The 19,771-nt window shown below is 39.6% G+C and overlaps 1 protein-coding gene across 6 annotated transcripts; it reads left to right on the top strand.

Moving 5' to 3' along the window:
- The first annotated feature begins 4,966 nt into the window (after nt 1-4,966).
- On the top strand, nt 4,967-19,195 carry LOC101934767 (natural killer cells antigen CD94-like). 6 transcript variants are annotated; one of them, XM_065571991.1, is made up of 8 exons: nt 5,045-5,834; nt 11,598-11,693; nt 13,642-13,737; nt 14,164-14,259; nt 16,016-16,183; nt 17,183-17,334; nt 18,078-18,181; nt 18,805-19,195. In XM_065571991.1, the coding sequence occupies exons 2-8, from the start codon at nt 11,600-11,602 to the stop codon at nt 18,920-18,922; spliced, it is 828 nt and encodes a 275-aa protein (XP_065428063.1). In that variant the 5' UTR covers nt 5,045-5,834; nt 11,598-11,599; the 3' UTR covers nt 18,923-19,195. The 6 variants fall into 6 exon arrangements, with proteins under 6 accessions (XP_065428079.1, XP_065428063.1, XP_065428090.1 ...); XM_065572004.1 differs by having other exon boundaries at nt 5,309-5,790; XM_065572000.1 differs by having other exon boundaries at nt 5,313-5,834; nt 10,593-11,693.
- The last annotated feature ends 576 nt before the right edge of the window (nt 19,196-19,771 follow it).

The following is a 19,771-nucleotide window of genomic DNA, read 5'->3' as shown; positions in this document are numbered from 1 at the left end:
AAATAAAAAATTATCCTCAGTGGACACTGACAGAGCTGATCATAAAACCAAACTTTTTCCAACAGTAAACTTAACAGGGAAACTCACCATTTGAAATTTTTGGCCTGAAATAATGTCAAGTTTTTAGTGTGAATTTTCATTTTAAATTGAAGCAATAGGATTCCTTTCATGTTGTTTCAAAATGACATTTTATAACAAAACTTTTTATTTTCTTTAAACTTATCATATGCTTTCAATTCAATTTTCCATTTTTGGGTTTAAATTTTCCCCCTTTTTATTTCTTCGACTTTATTTACTTACTTGTAAACATTTCTTATGGTTTTCAACTACTTCCACTTTGAAAACTGTACAAAAGTACTTTTACACACTTTCTTACTTATCCCACGCCCTTTGTCCAGTGGGACAAAGGGATAGGCAGAGGCAAAAGTATCCACCCAAAATAATCCACACAACCACTAGGCTGAAATTGTTTATTTTCCAAAAATCAAATAATTTGTCAAAACAAAATGAAAAAATTCATTTTGACTTGACATTTCAAATTAAAATGTTTAATTGCATATGGAGAAGATGTTTTGAAATAATAATTTTGTTGTTTTGATTTTTCCAATTGGGAAAAATTGACTTTTTCCCAAAATTTCTTTGAGTTTGCCAATGATGATTTGAAATGAACGACTTCTATTTTCAGACCAGGAAAATAAAAAAGAGTCAACATTTATATTTTCCATAGAAATTTCAATTTTGATGAAACTACATTTTCTATTGGGAATTTTTTTTGGTAAAAAAATGTTAACCAATTCAATTTTGACTCTAGAGGAATGACACCAGGGTGGAATTTTGGTCTGTATATTAGATTTTTTTGTATTAGCTGAAAATAAAACTAAGTTCCTTAAACATATTAACAAGTAGAGTTAGATTGTCAGTCCAGAACACAGTAGGCAGCACTGTACAAGTGTTAAGGGTATGGCTAAAGGGTGCTCCTTAAAGATACAGTACAATTTTACCAAAAAAATATTAAACATCTTTGCAAAAAACAATTACAAGCTGGAAGTATACTGGAAACTTTTGTGAATTCTTAAATAACAACGAATTCTCAAAATTTTCACACAACTTTACTTAGAATTATACAACCAATTTTTAATATTTCAAGTTGATTTTGGTGATAAATAGAAAAAAAGATCTTTTCAAATACAGGTTTTATTTAAAAAAATCTGTGGCCCTAGTACCCAATTCACTGAACATGCACAAAGATATCAGTCAACTCCCATCTTCATGGTTAGAGTGGCAGCAAGCCTTCTATTTATAGAGGCTGGGATTGTCAAAGGAGTCTAAAAGTGCCTAACTCCCCAATGCCAAATTGCTACCAGTTAGAGGGTAATCAGAATAGGGTTGCAAATTTCCCTATTGAGATAGCTACTCATTTCTTGACTGTATGTAGTTGCTCAAGGAACAGGGGTGCACCCTCTGCCTTTAAGTCTTCTGTTGAGTTTACCTCCTGCTGTGTCCTGTCCAGTAGGACAGGATTATATATCCCATCCTGGTTGACAGGAGTGCAGCATTCCTTTTCCCCTCCAATATGTTTGAAGTGTGCAGTTCAGAAAAGGCACGACAGAAGTGAACCATGGATAGGTCAGAGGGAATTTTTGGGCAGTTGATTCCATGCGTCTACAATTTCCTATCACACCAGCAGGTATTCCAGAAGGCATTGTGGGCATCCAACAATTCATTGAAAAAATTGCTATAATATAGTGAATGTTCAAGTGTTTTAGAGGACACTGGGATACGAACCCACCGTACACCTTGCTTTTAGGGACATTAACATGCTTCTGTGAGGGCACAAACACAGATGCAGCACAGCGTGAATGCACTCCAAAATATTTTTTTGGTAGCAATGTACTGACAAATCTTATACTGGTGTGACTTCTGTGTCTAGACAAGCCCTTAGCTCTTTGAAAACCCCTGCCTCTAAGCTCTACTGTAGACCCACATCCAACTTGGTCAAAAAAACAGAAGCAACAGCTTTTTGGCCTATTCATAGCTCAGAAAAGAACTGTTTGAACAGCTTTATGCAATTCAGTTCTAGTATGTGTGTTAGGCATGAATGATTATAATTGAAGCAGTGTAATTTGCATGGTGTCCACAGGCAATACTAACTCTATTGAGGATGAAGGTAGTTGCCAGCAATGTGTGCACTTCCATTCTCATTTCCCCTTTCTCCTCCTACCACCGGAAGATTTACTGGCCTGTTTACTAATTATCACCCTGCCCCTGTTTTCAAAATGTGATGTAAGCAGAAGGAGTGCCAGCCCTTCTCAGCAGGTGACAGCTGAAGCAATAACTGCCAGCATCGAGGCAACCTTTAATAACCTTTAGAATCTTTAGGATATTAACAAAGAATATGTTCAATTCTAAAGCTTCAGAACACTGTTTCTTGACCGATAAGTAACCCTGTTCAGGAATTCTATGTGTTAGACTGTATTTAATAATTTTGAGTGCCTCTAGGTCCATAGAACTGTAGATAATCTGGGAACTAAGGATATAAAAACCTGGGACACTTATAAGGGATAATTGTCACAGAACTTATGGGGCAAGAAAGACCCACTGAAATATATTATCTTGTTAGTCATATGAGTTGTAAATAATTATGGCTTCACACATAAATCAGGTAAACTGAGAATCGATAGAAATAACGTCAGAACATGTGTCTTTTGGCAAAGAGGTTTTCTTTGTTTGGAAACTGTATATAACAATACTGGTATAGGAACTTAGTTGGGGAATGAATCTGCTGTGTTCGTCCAGATACAGGGATGGAGAGACACATAGCCAGCTCTTATCATCATCAATCATCATTGCATCAAAGAGTGGTAATGCACCTATTCTTTGACTTTAAGGAACATCCGTCACTTCTTCAGCTTTTGTCCCTGCTGCTGTGGCAAGGGCTGGAGCTGTCGATTGCTGCAGCTGCAGAGGGGACTGATGGCTGATGTGATTGCAGAGCCATTGGCCATTATCTTTGAAAACTCGTGGTAATCGGGGGAGGTCCCGGACAATTGGAAAAAGGCAAATATAGTGCCCATTTTTAAAAAAGGGAAGAAGGAGAATCTGGGGAACTACAGAATGGTCAGCCTCACCTCTGTCCCCAGAAAAATCATATAGCAGGTCCTCAAGGAATCCATTTTGAAGCACTTGGAGGAGAGGAAGGTGATCAGCAACAGTCTACATGGGTTCACCAAGGGCAAGTCATGCCTGACCAACCTGATTGCCTTCTATGATGAGATAACTGGCTCTGTGGATATGGGGAAAGCAGTGGACATGATATACCTTGATTTTAGCAAAGCTTTTGATACGGTCTCCCACGGTATTCTTGCCAGCAAGTTAAAGAAGTATGGATTCGATGAATGGATTATAAAGTGGATAGAAAGATGGCTAGATCATCGGGCTCAACGGGTGGTGATCAATGGCTCGATGTCTATTTGGCAGCCAGTATCAAGCGGAGTACCCCAGGGGTCAGCCCTGGGGCTAGTTTTGTTCAACATCTTTATTAATAATCTGGATGATGGGATGGATTGCACCCTCAGCAAGTTCATGGATGACACTAAGATGGGGGGAGAGGTAGATATGCTGGAGGGTAGGCATAGGGTCCACAGTGACTGAGACAAATTGGAAGATTGGGCCAAAAAAAATCTGATGAGGGTGAACAAGGACAAGTGCATAGTCCTGCACTTAGGACGGAAGAATCCCATGCACTGCAACAGGCTGGGGACCGACTGGTTAAGCGGTAGTTCTACAGAAAAGGACCTGGGGATTACAGTGGGCAAGAAGCTGGATATGAGTCAACAGTGTGCCCTTGTTGCCAAGAAGGCTAATTGCATATTGGGCTGCATTAGTAGGAGCATTGTCAGCAGATCGAGGGAAGTGATTATTCGCCTCTATTCGGCACTTGTGAGGCCACATCTGGAGTATTGCGTCCTGTTTTGGGGCCCCCACTACAGAAGGGATGTGGACAAATTGGAGAGAGTCCAGCGGAGGGCAACGAAAATGATTAGGGGGCTGGGGCACATGACTTATGAGGAGAGGCTAAGGGAACTGGGCTTATTTAGTTTGCAGAAAAGAAGAGTAAGGCGAATTTAATAGCAGCCTTCAGCTACCTGAAACGGGGTTCCAAAGTGGATGGAGCTAGGCTGTTCTCAGTGGTGGCAGATGACAGAATTATTTTCATTAGCCATATATAGGTCTAATCCTCTTTTGACTCCTCCACTAAGGATGGATTTGGCCCATTGGGTTTGATTGAATCCAGATTTAGTTGTTTTAAAGGTGTCTGGACATGACCGAAATGTTCATTTTGAAGATTTCATTTCTTAGTACCTTTAGCCTTAAAATAGTTCAGTTAAATGTTGAAGTTCACACGTCGAGGTAGCTGAGCTGAGCTGTGGTTCCTGTTTTTTACATCAGATGGTTTTCTGCAAGGCATAGGGTAGAGATTAGCAGTTTCCGTTTCATTGTTAAAGCTACTTGCAATGGAAACAGCTACAAACTTCAAGGTTAAAGCTGCTATTTTCAGGGTTCTTTTCCAGTAAACAAATGTTTAGATTTTTTTGCAAAACATTGTGAGAAGAGCCTAAAATGTCATGTTCCACTGCTTTTGTGTCTGCTACTTTTCTTATAGCTATGACTATGAAGTGTGTATTGTGCAATGAGCCAGCCAGCTCTCCTATGACACCTTCCCTGGAGGACTGAGCTAAAGATCATTGACATGGGTGGAAATACTACTCACTTGCACCAGTATAAGTGAGGGCAGAATTTGGCCCACTGTTTTACCCCACGGAAACAGTCTCCAAATCTCCAAGATAAAGACTTCCTCTGGGCCTCCCTGTGTGTTGTATGTCTGATTTGAGTTTAGCTTGTGAGCACCTCAGGGTAAGGTTTTGTTCTATGTCTGTGTCTTGTACAGGGCTCTGACACTGTCAGCACTTATTAAATCATCATCATCATCATCTATCACTGCCCCTATTCCAGATGTGAACAGCTGTTTTGCATTTTCTTGCACATTTTCAGAGCTGAGAGATGTAGCAGGGACCACAATCCATGCCGCTAGAGACCCAGAAATGTCATCAATGAAAGGCTTCATCCAAAGTTCTTCTTGTGTCTTTCCCATTCTAAGGGTTGTATACGGAGAAGGCTGGATTCCTGACTTGATACAATGTCACTAATAGGCAACATATCCCAGAATCTACCCATTCAGACAAGCTAAGGTTGCCTCCATCTTCTCATTTTACATGCTTGACTGCCAAATAGGAAGCTGCTTGTGGGGTGGAAGATGCTGAAACCAAAAGTTCTGATGTTGATGGTGGTGAGTCCTGTTTGGGCCCCAAACCAAAGACTACTGAAATCAGTGGGAATCCTTCTGTTGACATCTATGGCTTTGGAGAGTAAACATGAAAGTTCCCATCCAAGAACTAAAGGAAGTTATGTGCTTGGACTTCAATTGAGTATATGTTCTGAAAGTTACTGAGCTTCAGAATTTCAGTAACACCAAGTAGCTTTTGAAGTTAAAACAACAGGTGTTGTCAGTGCTGGTTCAGCCATCTGAAGAGGAAAGTCTCTGTTCTCAGTGCTTTTGGACAAGGGCCGTGACTCTCTAATCAGCAACATGAGCGCTTCCTGTGCGGTTTCAGCCGGAACATTGCAGAACAAATAATTATCCCTCTCTTGGCTGGTGCTGTCCCACTTATAACAGGACACTCGAATGGTGATATCACACTGCCCATCTCTCTCCCTGTGGGCAAAGACAAGGCAAGTAGAAGATTTAAAGCCCTTTTAAACCTTCCAACACAAAGGTAATACCAGATTTTCTCCAGGGGCTTTCCTTTTTACTATGGTAATTGCTATAGATTATCTCCCTTACCTGTCCTGTAATTCAGGAGATGAATAGCAGTGGCTATAATAAAAGATATCTATAGATATATGTGTGTGTTTGTGTGTGTGTGTACATTACATTATTTTTTCCCTTGGATAAAATTTAATATGAACTGCATTGGGAAGACTTGCAATAATAGTATTTATTTAATGTCTGAGGTGACATTTCCCCCCTCTTACAGACTGAGGCTAAACAATATCAAACAACGTGGGAGAAAGCACGTGGAAATATGATCAAGTATTGTGAGATGATGAAATCAATGGGAGTTGAGGGTGCTCAGCATGTTGCAGAATTGGACTCTGTGGCTATGATACTGCAACGTATAATGCATGGGTGGACTGCAGCACCCTGGCACAGCCCAGATGATTTTAATGGAGCTCCATGCAAGCACAGCAGTCCATCTGTGCATTGCACATTGTAGGATCAGGCCCTATAGATATAGGTACTAGACCTGGTCCCCAAAAGGGAGAAAAATATTTTTGTGGAAAGTTTTGTTTTTGTTTTGCAAAATTTTGAATGTAATTGAAACTTTATAGGTGCTTTAGAAATGGGAGACGGGGAAATATGAAAAATAAAAAAAACTCATTTGTTTTAATTCTGAAAATTTTTTAATTGTCAAAATTTGAAATGTTTAGACTAGCTCTAGTTAATTGCTATTTATTATTTATATAAAACCATCAATGTGCAGGAAAGATTCCAGAGAGAAAAAGAGAATTCCCTGCCCTGTAGCCCATATAGTCTAATTAGAGAGGCGGGAAGTGTTCAAATGGCATGTTTCTTTTCTTGCATTTCTTTCTTCCATAATATTGGTTTCTTTCTACGATTTCCCTATTTATCTCTGTGTTTTCATTGGGTTTGTAAGTCCTGACTTTTTGTCTGGTTTTGTTCTCTATTTGCCCTTGCCTACTTTCTTTTTAACTAATTGCTTTTTTGCCCTTACAGTTTCTTTCTTTCTTTTCTTTCTTTATATTAATGTTATTTTAATCCTACCTCTCATACCATAGAGATAATCTTATATTGGCCAAAGGAATGGACTAGGGGTAACATTTTTCCAAAGGCACCTATACAAGTAGATAGGCAACTAATAGGATTTTGAAAAGCACCTAGGCACCTAACTGCCATGAGCATTATGTGCCTGGGTGCTTTTCAAAATCCTATTAGGTGCCTATCTACTTGTTTAGGTGCCTACATACCTTTTGAAAATCTGGTCATAAGTGACTTCAGGAGTCTAAGTCAAATATTCATTGTGATTTAGGAATCTAAGAGCCAAACTCTCATTGACTTTCAATGACAAAGACACTTTTGAAAATATTACCCTAAATGAATTACAGCTAGATTGTGGTGTCTTTTACACCTCAAGTGTCTATGAGTCTATGATTCACTGAACTCTAGCATGGCCATTAAATATGCTTTAAATCAAATTCTAAAAGATTACAGAACTACGAATACTAGTGACTGGATTCTGGGAGGTGCTGAATGACCCTTAATCTACTCTGAAATCCTTATAAAGTCAGCAGGCAATGAAGGAGATCTGCAATTCACAAGACTGGTTACTAAAGCTACAATTTATACGCAATGGACAACTGGGGAAGCAGATTTTTGTTTCATACCTTCCAGCTGGTGCCTCTTAGGGACCAAGTGCAAAGGATCTCTGTAAATAATTATTTTGAATGAGCATTGTTTAACGACATATAGAAAAGGAAGATGGAAAGTCATAGCATTAGGATGTCTTATCTATCACCCTTCAGTGAAGAACTGTTCTCTGCAGTCTACCTTACAAGGCTTTGTCCAGTCCAGTTTTAAATTTTTCAGGTTTTAACTGACTTAAGCCACATTATACAACATGGGATCTTGTAGGAAACCTTGAGGCCTCCAATGTTAACCTTTTTCTGAGACGAAAAGTGACCATTTACTTCTACTCTGCTTTCTGCCTTGCACCCAGTTTTTGATCCATTACTACACTTTGCCTCTCACCCCATGACGACTTAGCCGCTTGTGCAGGACCTTCTCAAAGGCCTTTTTAAAGTCTACAGAAATTATGCGAGCTGGTTCTCATAAAGAATTCTAAAAGATTCATGAGACATGATTATCCTTTGCAGAATCTGTGCTGGTTAGACCCTATTAGATCATGATCTTCCAGGTGTTTTGTTATTGTTTTAAATATATTTACAACCAATTTACCAGGTACATATATAAGGCTTGCTGATCTATATTTTCCTGAAGCTCCCCTAAAGCCTTTTTCAAATATTGGTACAACATTTGCTACCCTCAAATTCTCTGTTTTTAATGAAACTGCATATTATTGTTAGCAGCTGTTCAGCTAATTCATACTTGGGCTCCTTCAGAACTCTGAGATGTACCATCTAGGCCTGGTGACTTACTAATTTATAAATAATTAGGTGGCCCCAGCACCTCTTCCTCCCATAGTTCAATTCCTGTTACCAGAAAACGGCAGGTCAGGGTAGGAATCTTCCCCCCACATCCTCTGTGGTGAAGACTGATGCAAAGAAATCATTTCTCATTCTTAATCGCTCCCTATAATTGCTGATTTTCAGCAGACCCACAGATTCTTTGATAGGCTTCCTGCTTCTGCTAGATTTAAAGAATCTCTAGTTTGTTTTTACAACTTTAGCTATTTGCTCCTCCAAATGCATTCTGATTCTTCTAATTTTCTTCTTACTTATTGCCTGCTGTAATTTATGATCCTCTTTATTGCCTTTAGTAGAGTCAGATTTCCAAATTTTGAAGTAACTCTCTTTGGCTTGAGTTGCCTGTCAAATTCTACCATGTAGCCATATTGGCTTATTCCTTGCCTTTCTGGTTCTTTTTTTCATTTAATGGTATGTGTATTCTCTGAGACTCTATTATTGTTTAAGTAGCATCCATCTCATCTCTAGCGATTTTACTTCCTTTCTTTTCTCAATGATGATAGGCCCCTTAGTAATTGTTAAACCACACACAACTTCCATTGACTTCCATGGGAGTTAAGGTTTTTCTGCAGTTCTTACATCAAGCCCTTAATCTTTCCTCATCAATCAGTTATTTTGTTGAATTTTATCTGAATTTCCTTTAATTAGTGGATATATTCACGGATTTAGAGGCTCTCAAATTTACACAAAGTATTTTAAGGAGAAGACATAGCACTTCTAGAGTGCTAGAAGGCTGTCCTCTGATAATATAGTACCATGACTGTACTTGTCATCTCCCTGTAACTATCTCTTCCCGGCCTCTTCTGACATGAGTCAAGCTATAAGTAGTTTCTCTAACATTCCATGAAGATGTGCAGCAAAATATGGGGTTTAAAACATGTAGTTTACCTTTTTCAATAAAAAAAGAAAATGTTTTCATTGCTTGCTCTTCAACATCCTTTGAGTAAGACATGGAGGTAACCAAAGTATATTCAGTTTCACACAAGAACTTTGTTAAGGGGAAGTTAAAATTGCAGGGACACAGTATGAATTTTGCCTTCCAAGAACATTAGAATTAAACTAACCTCAAATAAAACGAACATCACACACAGGAATTCCAGGAAATGCAGAAGCTTGAAAGTGGATCCAGTGATTTTCAGAAGGCTTCTTGGGTGTTCTCCTTTGCTACAGATCTCAGATCTCACTAGGACCACAGGAATGGGGAGTGCTGTTTTGATTTCTCTCCCAACCAGTTCCTCCTGCTTTCTTCAGGTACCCTTCCCATGTTCATGTGGGATTTTTTCCATGGAAAGTTTTGACTAGTAATCAAAAAACCAAAACATTTTTTATTTTGTCTGAAAATGTTCAATTGTATACCTCTACCTGGATATAACACAACCCGATATAACATGAATTCGAATATAACGCGGTAAAACAGTGCTCGGGGGGGGGGGGGGGGCGGGATTGCGCACTCTCGTGGATCAAAGCAAGTTCAATATAACGTGGTTTCACCTATAATGCGGTAAGATTTTTTGCCTCCCGAGGACAACGGTATACCGAGGTAGAGGTGTACTAGTGGTTTTGTGTTTTGTCAGTTTTTTGCCCAAAATTTTCTGTGCATGGATGAAAATTTTGAGTTTTCTTCCAAAAAAACCCCCCAAAAAACAAAAGGAAAGCAGATCCTTTCCTCAAATATTTATGTTCGGTCAACCCCCCAGTTTTCCATTACAAAAAAGTTATGATAGAAAATTTTCAGCTGGCTCTATCAGCAAACTTCAGTGAATTTAGCATTTCCCTCTGTGTGACTTTCAGTGGAAAATTTCTTTTCCCAAACGTCCCCAGTAATCAGGTTTCACTGTGAGCTCTCCCCTTGCAAAGAAATGGGCTAACAACTGCTTTTTTTAAATAAGCAGCAATTGCCAGCAGTTATTTGATCTCTAGGGGAGTCTAGTAAATTAAATTGTATTTATTTATGTTTTTTTAATTACATGGCAAAAAGAAAATGTCTACAAGAATATTTGAACTGTAATGAAAAGCGATATTTTTAGCGTAGAAATCTGACAAACAACTTGTTTCAAATCACTTCAAATTTTGCAGAATTTTTTTACCTTGGACCAAGTTTTCTCCTATCAATTTTAAGTCAAAGTTGCTTTTTTGGTGATTTTATGTAGAGCCCCAAAACTGAACTTCTAATGGAAACTAAATTGCATCCGTAATTAGGTAGGGGCTGCATAATGCTATAATATTTACCTTCTTTTTTATAAATACAGGCAGTTACCAGTATCAGAAGGAGATAAAGTGCTCAATTCTTCACATGTTATTATACAACCCTCATCACCATATATCTGACTACCTTTCAGAGGTCCATTAAGGGAGGTGACTAACATCTATCACATACAATTTGTACTTTTCTTTTCCCCGCCCTGGGGGAAATTGTGTGAAAAGTGTAGTTTGGAGGGAGGTGGGGTTGTTTTCTTTTAAAATAAATTATATGTGCTCTGTGTTATATGTTTATGTTAGCCAAGACAAAGTTTGAGAGGTGCGCCTTGCACTTGTAGCAAAAGGTGGTGATATTTGAGGTGGTTCTTATTTCCTGTGGAAATTTGCTCCATGATCCCAGACTGGCCCCGAAAAAGCTCCATCTCCTGTATAGACGAGTTTTGTCCTTGTGGTAGAAAGTTCCATTGTGCCAAAGAAGTGGAGTTGTTGGTCACATGGCCTGATTCTGGCGCTTTAGGCAATCTCTTTGATATTGTAGGGCCAGGCATGGAGCACCATAAAGATAGGAACTGAGATCTTTAATTTGACCTGGCATTCTATCAGGAGCCAGTATAGTGAGTGGAGGACTGGTGTGAGGTGCTTATGGCAGCCTGTGTTGCCGAGGAGACAGGCTGCATCATTCTGTAGTAGTTGGAGTGTCCTGAGGCTGATGGCTTTATACACAGCTAAAAAGCATTGCTAGCCCAACCAGGAGGTGACAAAAGTGTGTATATGTGAGGCCAAATCATCACCCACTGGGATGAGATGGAGTGGCCTAGCTAGCCATAGATGGTAGAATATGTTTCTTGTGGCCTTTGTTATGTGGGAATTAAGCGTCCGAGAGCAACGCAGGAGCACTCATACCGAGCCACTGAGCAGGCTGTCCTGTTACATTGCTCCTGTTCATGTTGATGCTTTTACTGACTCTAAAAGCTCATTTCACTGAGGTACAAATCCCAATATTCATCTCAGTTCACTAACCCCATCTCTGGAATTTCTATCCCATAACCCACCAGAAATGAGTGAGCAGTCAGTGACCTATGTGGACCTCAGATTTCATACTCCTGCAGAGCAGAAGAGAAAACGAAGACCAAAGCACACCAGGATCATAGGTACTGTATATTTATAATCTCCTGAATCTATGTCTAACATTATGCTTTTAGCCCCACTCAAATCTCCTTCTTGAACTTTATCCTACAAACCCTAACGTTATATATCAAGAATCTGTGTTAGAGTTTTTTCTCAAATGTCAGTAAAACTATGTTGTTAGTTTTGTGTCAGTCTGTGTGATATAAAGGAGCCCCAAGAAATGCATAGTCTTCCAGGTATGGGAAAGAGTTGGCTTTGTGCCTACAAAGCCCTGGAATACAATTATTTGATTATGAAGTAATAAACCCTTCTGTCACAGGGTGGTACTGGCCCTTTATGAGGGAAGAGACTAGTTCACCTGTGACTGGTCAGCTGTCCCCAGTTGGTCTAGAGGAGAAGGCACCTGAGTGGATTGCTCCATGTGCCAATATTTTCCATCTTGAGTTGACTGTTCAGGTTTTCCAGAACTTCCATGGCCTGCAGTATCACCATGGAATCTTTCTGCCAGTCAGCAAAGATTTGGAGCCATCACTCATGAGAAAGGTCTCTTGGACCTGAGGATAAGCATTCACACGGTTCCAGGCTTAACTACATCTTTGACCTCCCTCCAGCTCTTCCTTGAGGGCACCCACTGAAGATTTTGGCTTCCCAGCTCTCACATCTCTTGAGGCAGAGACCCACATCTTGCCTTCTTGCGGTTTAGGCTTGCTGTACCTCTGCACCTCATTGTGATTTCCCAGCAGGTCTGATCGGGGACCAGCACCTGCAGTTAACTCTTTTACAAGGGCTATAACAGTGTATTCCAGTTACCAACCAACCTTCAGAAAGCAAACTGTATTTATTCTTAGGGAAAAAGTATTAAAGAGAAAATATATTTTAAAACAATAAAAGAACCTATATGCATGCTAAAAGTTTACCTGAGGTCATCCCCGGCTCCAACACAGGGCTCTGGTAGAGTGAGTCTTTCAAACTCTTGGTCCCAAGTTTATGTCAGTTTTTATGGTCAGAAGCCAGATACCCAACTGGATAGTTCAACTGATACTTTGTACAGCTCAGGCCTTTGAACTGCAGTTTCTGAGAACAGGTAATCCCCAGTCAATGCCCCTCTCCTCAGGGTGTAGCTTCAAAAGGTCAGGTTTTTTTTAAGATAGCAGAAAATAATAAGAAACAAATGTACTTCACCACCTTACTATGTGCTTTCTGTCTGGGATGGACATACTCTAACTGGCTACAGCCTTTGGGCCAAATCCTGATGTCCTTACTAAATTTTACTCAGGCTTCCTAGGGGGGAAAAATTACTGCAGGGGGAAAAAATTCAGGGCCAGATTCTGATTCCTTTCCTTATTGATATTCACAGAATAAGATACAACTCAACATGAGTCACAATTAAAGAATCTGACTCACAGAGAATTCACCCCTTGTTCTGTTCATGACTTATCTGAGAACAGGCATCAATTTTTTAAAAATGGGTTTCTGTATGAAATTATTCAGTGTGTAGTTTATGTTCCAAGCTTGGAGTAGGCTGTCAACTATTTGCAGTGGCTACTGCTTCAAGAATTCACTGTTCATACTTCGCTATTGGATCAATGTGATCAGTCACCTAAATCACATGCTATTGTTTCTGCTTCCTAATTGTATGATTCTGATAAAGGTCAAATTGGAAATCTGACACAAAATTTGAACAATGTGTGCAATTAACCAGTGGAACAGATTACCAAGGAATGTGATAATTCTCCACCATTTGGAGTCTTTAAATGAAGATTTACTCTCTTTCTAAAAGATATGGCTTAATTCAACCACAAGTTATTCGTTTTGGAAACAGGAATTACAGGATGAGGTTCTATGGTCTGTGTTACATTATGCAGGAACTCAGACCTGATGCTCATAATGGTGTCTTCTAGCCTTAACATCTATGATGTTATGTTCCCACCTAATGTGATGACAATTTCATAGAGCTGTCTTTCCATCCAGAAACCAGTGAGCAGGAAATAACCTACTCTGATCTGAAGTTTCACACTCCTTCAAAGCAGCAGAGGCAACAGAGACCTACAAGTGTAGAGAGCAAAGGTATTATGCACTATGAGCTTCTGGATCCTTACTTTCTTTTATCAAAGTGTTCATAGTCAAACATCCTCCTCCTGGTGTAGCCGCTGTCCATGGCCTCATGTTTAATGAACAATAAAATTAGAATTTTGTCTACTGTGAAAGGAAATGGCATGTTAATGGGAGCTCACTTAGGACCACACTGTGCCAATGCCTGGGCAGAAATTGGGATGTGACAGATCTGGACTTCACCAGGAGCAACTGTTTTCTCCACATCTTCTCAATTCACACAAGATTTATTGAGCACATATTCAATAGCTATTATTATTGGATTGGTTTGGCTCCATAGAGGTGGGTTCTGGCTTTGGTAGACTGGTGTGTCTGAGAGTTCTGACCTGATCCCATAGATCTAGTCATCTTTGCTTTCATTTTCTCTCTTATTTCTGTTAGAATCTCCTTCTCTATCTTCACCATGGCTCATTACAGTGATTCTGGGGCTCCTCTGCCTGGCTTTGCTAGTAACTGCAGGGGTTATGGGTGCCATGGGTAAGTATTTGCCAAGAAGGCAACAAAACATGATCTGAACCATTATAATGTTTAGAAGGGATCTTCTAATAAGTATTTGAGCGATGTGTGTAAATGCATATGTGAGACACTGTCATAGTTTGCATTACTTTGTGAAAAACAACTGGTATTCAGAACCTGTAGCCTGCCGAGCTGTGATTTGAATTTTACCAGTAAAACATGTGAGAAGCTGAGATGCCTTTAAGGGTGTGTCTACACAGCATTTTGGAACAAGCAGAAGCAAGCCTTTTAGCCCAGGTCAACAGACTAAGGCTAGCAGGGCTTGCACTAATGCTCTACAAATACCTGTATAGACAGCACTTTGAAGCTACATCTTGTGTTGCGGCTCCAGCTCTGAATCCTAGGGAGAGGGGTGGTACTAAGAGTCCTTCTGAGTTAAGACTAAAGTTGATTTGAAACTCTGACTACAGTTTAAATGTGGTTAGAAATGGCATCATGACTAGGACTGGGTGATTTTTTTTCCAGTGAATATTTTATGTATTTTTCCATGCACTGAAACAATTCATGAATTCAGATAGAATTTGTTAAATAGTTTTGGGCAAAAAAAAAATTTTTTTTAAGTGAAATGGTTTGTTTCAATGATTTGAGAATGAAAAGTATGAAAAATACCTGAAAACAAAACTAAAGGGAGAACTGAAAAAAAAAATATTTTGGATTGAAAAACACCCCTAAAATGAAGTGAACCACAACCCCCCATTTTTGTTTTGTTTCAGTTTTTTTCATTTTATTTTGGCTGCCTTTAGATCTGAAATTAATTTTGTTGGTTTTTTGGTTGTTGTTTTGTTTTGGCAAGACAAGCTGAAAAAAATAAGTTTTGGTTCAAAAGTAATCAATTTTTGTTCCAGATTTTTCAGATCCCAACCAAAATATTAATGATGCATTCAGATTTAATCGTGGTACAGAACTACGTGGCTTCATATTTTGTGTTTCTGAATGGTTTCCTGATCTTTCAATTTTTCTCAGTTTACCAGTTCAAAAGAGAAAGGGGCCTTCATTCTGTTCTCACTTACATCAGTGTAAATTATGAGAATAGCTAGCTAGGAAATTTAAACAAAAATGACATTTTGACAAAAAACCTTTGGCACATATTCTGTTAGTCAGATTTTAAACCCATGGAGATTGTTCTGTAAATGTCAAACAGTGTTACACCAATTCCTTAATTCTTTTAACATCAGAAATTCCACATGGGATAACCCACTAATGAGTGTGAGTTACATGTCTCCCTGTGTGCTGATGCACAGAGGATATGACTTGTTACAGCCCAGGACTAGTGACCTTTCTGTCTTTGGCTATGTCGAGGCTATGAAGACTGTACCAGCATAGCTAAATTGCCATAGCTATGCCGGCATAACTCCAAGTGTAGACGTGATCTACTACTCCTGAAATGATGGTAGCTGCGTAGCATTCTTCCATTTACATAGCTGTATCTGTGCTGGGGTTAGGTTGGCATAATTACATGATTTAGTGGAATGTTTTTGTCACACTCCTGACTACTGTAGCTACATTGACCTATCCTTCCAGGGTAGACCAGATCTTTCACTCAAGTTGTAGCAGTTCATGCTTTTAGCTCAGAAGGTTTCCAGTTCAATCCCTAATGTGTAAGCCATAATGAGAACTGTCACAATTGTTGTTAGCATCCTTATAATGCAAAAGGCAAACGATTTATATAAGTGTATTGCATTTTATTTTAACTGATTTCTTGGGATGTGGATTTAAGTTCTCCAGGCTTCTCATCAAGTGAGAGGACACAATGAGGAACTTATCCAGAAACAGGCCATTCTGAAAAACTTCACCCAATTGCAGGAAACCCTGAAAAACTGCATGCAGCAAAGAGATGATCTCCAAGCCAATAACACAGAACTCTCAAATGTTGTGAATAGGGAAGGTATCAATCAGAGCTCACTCTTCTGTTATATCCTTTATGGTAATATTGTTGCTTAATCAGAATCCAGTTCTCCTTGTCCTTATTAACAACAAAAGGTACTTCTATCCCTGTGCACAAAATGTACAAGGGCCTCATCTAAATATTAATTACATGGAAAGACACAAACAAATCTTAGCAAAAATATGGTGTCCTTAGCAGTGGACATAATAAATGATCCCTAGATCACTAGCTTCAAAGTAGAGAAACCTGGGCGGCTCCTTCCCAACTTATATCTCTCAATGGTACAAGGGAAAGACACTGACAAAAAGAGGGATTTTGACAAATGCAACAGACAAATAGGCTTCTGCTATCAGGTTTTCATCCTAGTCAACATCATCATTGCCATCACTTTGAAAACCAGGCCATGACGATGATGACTCATCTGCAGCAGAAGCAAGTTGTTCAGAAATGCATCTCACTGTTGCTACCTCCTGCACAATTGCTTTTTTTGAGGAGGACAATGCTGTGCTGTGCTGGTTGTTCCTACATGAGGATTTCTCCCTCTCTCCTCTAGTGCTCTCATTACCTTTCTTGTTCATTGTGATCTGAATGGAGCTGGATGGGAAACAGGTTTCCTGTCCCATGAGCACTTTTGAGAATTCAAAATTTTCCCATTTCATGTTGGGATAAAACCGAGACCTTTCAAAGTTTTCCATTAAAAAACAGAGAAACCCTTGAGTAGCCAATAGCCTGGAGTTGAGGGGACTCACGCAGGATGAGGGAGAACCAGGGTTAAGTCCCTGCTCTGCCTGAATCAGAAAAGGGCCTTGACCCAAGTATCCCATATCCCAGATTATTTTTGGGGCCCCAACATCAGCTTTATCCTAGCTGGCAAGACAAACAGTACATTCCCAGTGAGAAATATGCACACTAGCTAGTACACGGTGACATTCAGTATCAAACTGTGTCACACCCACCAATGCAGAAATATGACAGATCTATATTGCTTTCTTTTTCAAGGAGATAAAAGCAGCTCTTGCCCTGAGGGCTGGATACAGCATAGAGGGAAGTGTTACCATTTTACTAATGAATGGAGCTCCTGGCAGAAGAGTCGAGAATACTGCTTGTCTCATGGCTCCAGACTGCTGAGGATAGAGAACAAGGAAGAACTGGTAGGGAATTTACCCTTTGCCTTATGTTCCTGTATTTTCCAAACTATATCTGCCCAATATCCAGCTGGTGGTGAAGTGGGATATGGATATAAAATGAAAAATAATACTGGCAGGGTAAAATGACCCTCTAAACTGCTTGTGTTGTATTCAGAGCTGTGTCCCCAAGAGACACTGGGCAGATTTTGGACATCAGAGAAGGAGTGAATGCAAATTTTATCACTGACTTCAGGACTGATTAAAGGGAGTGTATAGCATGACGAAGGCACAAAGTCCTTTCTTAGGGTCTGAGTCTCCTCTCACTCCATCGTGAATCAGGACTTCCTCCACTGACGTCAATGAAATGAAACCTATCTGAGAATAAAATCAAGCTTTGTCTCTTTTTAACAGAGGCTGGAAATGCTGTTGGGTTAGTGTCTGCTGCTTGGGAATAGAACTCCTCATATCTCTCATTAGTGATACCCCTGGCTGATGGGAAATTGTATTGACTTGTTCTCCAGGGTATCCTATCAGTTCTTCTCAGCCAGGACAGTAGCTGTGATGCTTCCCTGGAGGGACAGGTTGGGCAAAAATCTCATAAAATCTATGATTAACTATTTTGGAAAAAATGGAGTGTGATTGGCCAACGTATGGGCATTACGAAACATGGTTTCTGTCTGGGACACATCAACCTCATTCTCATCCCTAGTATCCATACACCTACCAAAGTTGATTGATGTAAATGATTTTGTCTTGTTCCCAAACAGGATTTCATAAACAGTCTGGCGTGTTTTCACTGGATTGGACTATTCCGTATGGGACCTGCTACAAGCTGGATTTGGGAGGATGACACAGCTTATTCCACTAACCTGTAAGTCTCTGGCAGATCTAGAAGTTGTTCACTTGTGTTTTACATCCTTGTGCATTTCTTACAGAATTTGCACTCTGGAATTGCTACTGAACGTATAGAATTATTGTGTATTTTTTACTTTTACAAATTCTCACAGAAAGGAGTGGTGCTATTTGGATTTTTTAAATCTAAATGAATAAACATAATTAAACAATTGAATAACATTAACAGTCGTAGGTGTAACTCTGTCAGAGCTACATATGAATATAGACATTCACAAATATTCTAAAATGGGACATTTCAAAGCTGAAACACTGACTAAGGGTGATGCCACCATTACACTTAATGAGAAAAAGAAGAGAATACCCTCCTACCCCTGAACATTAAATTGTACAACAACTGCAGTAAATAGAAAACAAGAGGCCTTCTCAGCTAAACTAATAATCTCACACCAAAAAAAAAAAAATTCCAAATCGCAAAGAAATGCTTTTCATAGCTCATCTTGCAGGACATGTTATTCTGAGAAGTGAAATTAATAGGTAAAACAAGTTAACCCCAATATTTAGGCAGCCAAATGCAATGACACTGTTTGTGATTTTACAAAAATGGCATGGCTGAGTGTTAAATGTAGTTTTCCACCCCAGGTTCCAAGTAAAGAAGAACAAGCCTGGAGAGTCCTGTGTACTTTTGAATGCAGGAGAAGCCTCCTCCTATAATTGTGCACAACGATATCGCTGTATTTGTGTGAAGAGAGCTGCTTAGTTGAAGCCTGAGGATCACAGCATCCGAAACACATATCCTGGGATTTTCCAAAGACAAAAAGAAATCACTTCAATTTGCTGTGTTACCATCAGACTGAGGGGCTGCAGTTTCAGGCGATAAAACAGACCGTCAAGAAGCAAGGCAGAGACCCCAAACTGGAATCTTCTCCAGCCAACCAGAGCAGTCCCACCATACTGAATGACTGTCATTCACATCTGGGAGTTGATTTCAGAGGCCATTAGTACAAATATTAATAAATACGTTGTAAAAAATATAGAGTGTTGTTTGTGCACTGGGTGTTTTATGGAAAAATATAATTTGCCCCAAAGAGCTTATAGTGTAAATTCAAACAAAATACAATCAATGAGGCTCATACAGAGACAAAAGAGGAATGGGAGAGGAAGAGATTCACCATCTTGGTGACTGGGGATTGAGCTGGGGATGTCTAGAGCTAAAAGCCTGAGTTAGAGAAATAACTCCCCAGCTGGCAGCTGTAACACACTCACATGCTCTGTGGGTTGGGCACACAGGGGTATGTGTCACTCACACTGAACAGTGGGTTACAAATTTTCCCTGAACAGAGAAAGCTTGTCTCAGGCTCACAGCAGTTTGAATCCCAGATCAGCTTCAATTTTATAGCATCTGCAATCTTGGTTATGACCACGGATTGAATGGGAGGCCTCCAGAGCTAACATCATGAGTCTCTACAGCTTGAGATAAACGAATTAAGTGCTTAAATTTGGCACTGTCACCCTGCCTGGAGTGGCTCACAACCATGAGTGTCAACCTTAGGGCAGGCTGTCAAGGAGCAGGGCAGAGATCCGAAACTGGCTGTGTGTTCTATAATTA

The sequence above is a fragment of the Chrysemys picta genome, chromosome 1, assembly GCF_011386835.1.
Source record: "Chrysemys picta bellii isolate R12L10 chromosome 1, ASM1138683v2, whole genome shotgun sequence".
NCBI classification, from domain to species: Eukaryota; Metazoa; Chordata; order Testudines; family Emydidae; genus Chrysemys; species Chrysemys picta.
Note: the sequence above shows the minus strand (reverse complement) of the source record. Positions and strands in the feature narration are given on the sequence as shown.

Coding starts and splice junctions, on each gene's coding strand:
- LOC101934767 (XM_065571991.1), top strand. CDS start 11,600: ATGAGTGAGCAGTCAGTGACCTATGTGGACCTCAGATTTCATACTCCT. Junction 11,694..13,641: donor AAAGCACACCAGGATCATAG/GTACTGTATATT, acceptor CTTTCCATCCAG/AAACCAGTGAGCAGGAAATA. Junction 17,335..18,077: donor TAGAGAACAAGGAAGAACTG/GTAGGGAATTTA, acceptor GTTCCCAAACAG/GATTTCATAAACAGTCTGGC.